At 46.6% G+C, this 4,330-nt stretch overlaps 1 protein-coding gene across 3 annotated transcripts in view; it reads right to left on the bottom strand.

Moving 5' to 3' along the window:
• Nucleotides 1-227: 227 nt before the first annotated feature.
• The window catches only part of arhgef10la (Rho guanine nucleotide exchange factor (GEF) 10-like a), a 161,303-nt gene continuing 157,200 nt past the window's right edge, over nt 228-4,330 (bottom strand). For all 3 annotated transcript variants that reach the window (XM_027167845.2, XM_027167846.2, XM_027167848.2), the window contains 2 exons: nt 2,161-2,283; nt 228-933 (listed from right to left, as the gene is read on the bottom strand). In XM_027167845.2, the coding sequence (XP_027023646.1) occupies nt 389-933; nt 2,161-2,283 (668 nt within the window). In that variant the 3' untranslated portion in view covers nt 228-388. The remainder of the gene's footprint in view (nt 934-2,160; nt 2,284-4,330) is intronic.

Raw genomic sequence — 4,330 nt, 5'->3', positions numbered from 1 at the left:
TCTTTCTTTCTTTCTTTCTTTCTTTCTTTCTTTCTTTCTTTCCTTCCTTCCTTCCTTCCTTCCTTTCTTTCTTTCTTTCTTTCTTTCTTTCTTTCTTTCATTCTCTTTTTCTTTCCTTCCTTTCTTTCTTTCTTTCTTTCTTTCTTTCTTTCTTTCTTTCTTTCTTTCCTTCCTTCCTTCCCTCCTTTCTTTCTTTCTTCCTTTCTTTCTTTCTTTCTTTTCTTCCTTCCTTCTTTCTTTCCTTTCTTTCTTTCTTTCTTTCTTTCTTTCTTTCTTTCTTTCTTTCTTTCTCAACACAAAAGAAACTAAAACAGATTATTTCTTGGAAGGCCAAGATTTGTACAACTCACACAATCTTAGCATCCTGAAGAAACCTGGGCATCACATTTTATACTGTAAGTGGTAGTTGCCAAACCATAAGGGAACACTCAGACGATTCTGCCCTACCCTCTGATACACCCTCCCTAAGTCTTCTAAATCCTTTCCCTCCGGAGATGATGGCTGCAGACGTGACCCTGTCCCTCCTGTGGCCGTCCTTCTCACAAGGTCGACCCCTGACCCACATTTCCGGATCGTCGTCGAGTTCATAGATAGAGCCGTCCTCGAGGCTGTGTTCTAAAGACTCTAACGATGAATTTGAGGACTCGTCACATCGAGCATTCAGTGGTTGTCCTGGTAAACCGATGGTGGAACGAACACGGTATTGAAGAAGGACACTCCTCCGGTTTTTCCGGCCTTCCACGATCGAGGAGCCGCTACATTGCTGCACGGACTCCTGGGAGGAGGAGTCAGTTCTCTCCTCCCCTCCACAGGCCGAGTCGGGGGCTTCCACGACTGAATCTCGCTTCAGCAGATCTGGAGATAAATTGCTCCTGATTGCCACCAGAAAGTCCACAGGACCACAGTGAGCATTTAAAGAGGTCATCGCTTTACCTGCAGAACATATTCATAACATTAGCAAAAAAAAAAATAAAAAATCATCAATTTAAGGTCAGTCTGTCAGCCATTTAAGGTTAGCAACATGCTTACATAAATAAACCATTCATTCATTCATTGAATTCTACCTCGGGTCACGGGGAGCCTGTGCCTATCTCAGGCGTCATCGGGCATCGAGGCAGGATACACCCTGGACGGAGTGCCAACCCATCACAGGGCACACACACACTCTCATTCACTCACACACACACACACACTACGGACAATTTTACAGGGATGCCAGTCAACCTACCATGCATGTCTTTGGACCGGGGGAGGAAACCCCTGAGGCACGGGGAGAACATGCAAACTCCACACACACAAGGCCAATACTAGAAATATACACACATCTAAACTGCTTCATTCTGTTTCGGGTAAATGCAGAAATGAAACCTATCCTGGAAAAACTTTGTGCAGTGCATGAACACAACCTGAACAGGATGTCTGACCATTGTTCACACATTCACACACTTGTTCACATGTAGAGGCAATTTAGCACAGCCAGTCAACCTACCAGCATGTTTTGGTGTGAGGTGGAAGGAAACTAGAGAACCAGGAGAAACCTCATGCAGAGCCAGAGTGTGAAAGAACAGTGTGAAACTCCACGAGCTCAGGATCAAACTGAGGCTAAGCTAAAACCACAGCTTCGTAGTAACTTTTATACAAACATGTCCTGACAGTACGTCAACACAGGTCACAACAGTAGTTATTTGTTCATGAAAGATTTATAGTACAGTAGAATGTGGTTTGGGACATAGACCCGTTGGTGTGGTAAGCAGAAAGGGCTTACCTAAACACTTTACCTGTTTCCTAAACACTTCGATAGCTAACTGAACATCGTTGGCTTGTATTTTAGACGATTTCCTATTGTTCTACTGTATGTTTTCTGTTTTCTATAAATAATCCTATATGGTTTTTTTTTTCCTCCACCTCTGGATGCTTTGAGTATTGTATCATGCCATCCAGACCGTCTAATGCCCATCTGTCCTCAGTTGTTAATTAACACCATCATCCCCAATGCGCAGGGAAAGTGTATTTTCAAGCCTTTCTATTTTTTACCATAGTACTATATTCATTCTCAAAATTCTCAAGACATGTGGAATAGAAACCCACCAATTCCCACAACTCCAAGTACAAAAAACGTCCCTAAAATAGCTTCTGCACAAACAAGGGCCGCCTACATACCTGTTATTTTAGGGATGCCTTCCAGCTTGGGTACAGGCAGTGTTATGATGATGCCCTGGGCTGTTCCCACCCACAAGAAGCCCTGGCAAATCAACAGACTGGTGACCTTCACATTCTTCTGACCTGAAAAGAAAAAAAGAAATGAAATGCAGCTGATGAAAGAAAAAGCTGACGGCTTCATCGTGTGCAAGACAGCATTGTGGGTTCACACCACAGCAGGATGTTTTCAGTCTTTTGCGAAGAGTTACTTTTTTTTCTCTCGAGTTAAAAAATAAAGGATTGAGAACAAAAAGGTGATTTTTTATGTTTTTAAACAGAAACGATATCCAAGGTAGTCAGCATCGGTGCTTTTAAAGAGGATGGGAATGTTTCTCTCGGCTCCATACTTTCACTCGGTACTCGGATATGTGGGAGGATAAATAAATGGAAGCGCATATTTTTGAACAGTAACATTTTTACTTAAATATTAGGCCTATACTATATAATATAAACAGCTTATTCATGGGATTGTGTGGTAGATGCTCTGAATGGTCTAAGGTACAGATTTAAATAATGTTAAAAAAATTACATGGTACGGGAGGGAGGAAGGAAGGGAGAGGGGAGTGAGGGAGGGAGGGTAGAGGGGAGGGAGGAGGGAGGAGGGGAGGGAGGGAGGGAGGGATGGGAGGGAGGGAGGGGAGGGAGGGAGGGAAGGAAGGAAGGGAGAGGGGAGGGAGGGAGGGAGGGAGGGAGGGAGGGAGGGAGGGAAGGAAGGCAGGGAGAGGGGAGGGAGGGAGGGAGGGAGGGAGGGAGGGAGGGAGGGAGGAGGGAGGGAGGGAGGATGGAGGGAGGGAGGGAGGGAAGGAAGGAAGGAAGGAAGGGGAGAGGGGAGGGAGGGAGGGAGGGAGGGAGGAGGGAGGGAGGGAGGGAGGGAGGGAGGGAGGGAGGGAGGGAGGGAGGGAGGAAGGAAGGAAGGAAGGAAGGGAGAGGGGAGGGAGGGAGGGAGGGAGGGAGGAGGGAGGGAGGGAGGGAGGGAAGGAAGGAAGGAAGGAAGGAAGGAAAGAAGGGAGGAGGGAGGGAGGGAGGAGGAGGGAGGGAGGGAGGGAGGGAGGAAGGAAGGAGGGGAGAGGGGAGGGAGGGAGGGAGGAGGGAGGGAGGGAGGGAGGGAGGAGGGAGGGAGGGGAGGAAGGAAGGAGGGAGGGAAGGAAGGGAGGGAGGGAGGGAGGGAAGAGGGAGGGAGGGAGGAGGGGAGGAAGGAAGGAAGGAAAGAAGGAAAGAAGGGAGGGAGGCGGAGGTGAGTTGAGGTAAGGGGAGGAATGGAAGTTATGGCTGGGGAGAAGGAGGGATGTTAGGACGGTCATGTCTCTTTCTTTCTCTTTTTTCTTTCCTTCCTTCCTTCCATCCTTTCTTTCTTTCTTTCTTTCTTTCTTTCTTTCCTTCCTTCCTTCCCTCCTTTCTTTCTTCCTTTCTTTCTTTCTTTCTTTTCTTCCTTCCTTCTTTCTTTCCTTTCTTTCTTTCTTTCTTTCTTTCTTTCTTTCTTTCTTTCTTTCTTTCTCTCAACACAAAAGAAACTAAAACAGATTATTTCTTGGAAGGCCAAGATTTGTACAACTCACACAATCTTAGCATCCTGAAGAAACCTGGGCATCACATTTTATACTGTAAGTGGTAGTTGGAGCCTGTGTCTATCTCAGGCGTCATCGGGCATCAAGGTAGGATACACCCTGGAGAGAGTGCCAACCCATCACAGGGCACACACACACACACACACACACACACACACACACACACACACACACACACACACACACACACACACACACACACACACACACTCTCATTCACTCACACACTACAGACAATTTCCCAGAGATGCCAATCAATCTACCATGCATGTCTTTGGACCGGGGGAGGAAACCGGAGTACCCGGAGGAAACCCCCGAGCCACGGGAATCGAACCCCCAACCCGGTGTGAGGCAAACGTGCTAACCACTAAGCCCCCCAAAGAAAATCAATAAAAATCAATTATTGTTGGTTAATGTACATGGTGATGGTATTCCATCGTAGACGTTTGCGTAACGTTTACGGTCTCCATTGTCAGTGATTTGTATCGCTGATCCTGTTTTTCTGCCACTTGAATGAATTCAGGACAGAAGACTTTGTTTTGCGGTGGTACCAATATCTCTGTTTC

Source organism: Tachysurus fulvidraco, chromosome 2, assembly GCF_022655615.1.
Source record: "Tachysurus fulvidraco isolate hzauxx_2018 chromosome 2, HZAU_PFXX_2.0, whole genome shotgun sequence".
Classification (NCBI taxonomy): domain Eukaryota; kingdom Metazoa; phylum Chordata; class Actinopteri; order Siluriformes; family Bagridae; genus Tachysurus; species Tachysurus fulvidraco.
This window is presented reverse-complemented; position numbering and strand designations above follow the sequence as displayed.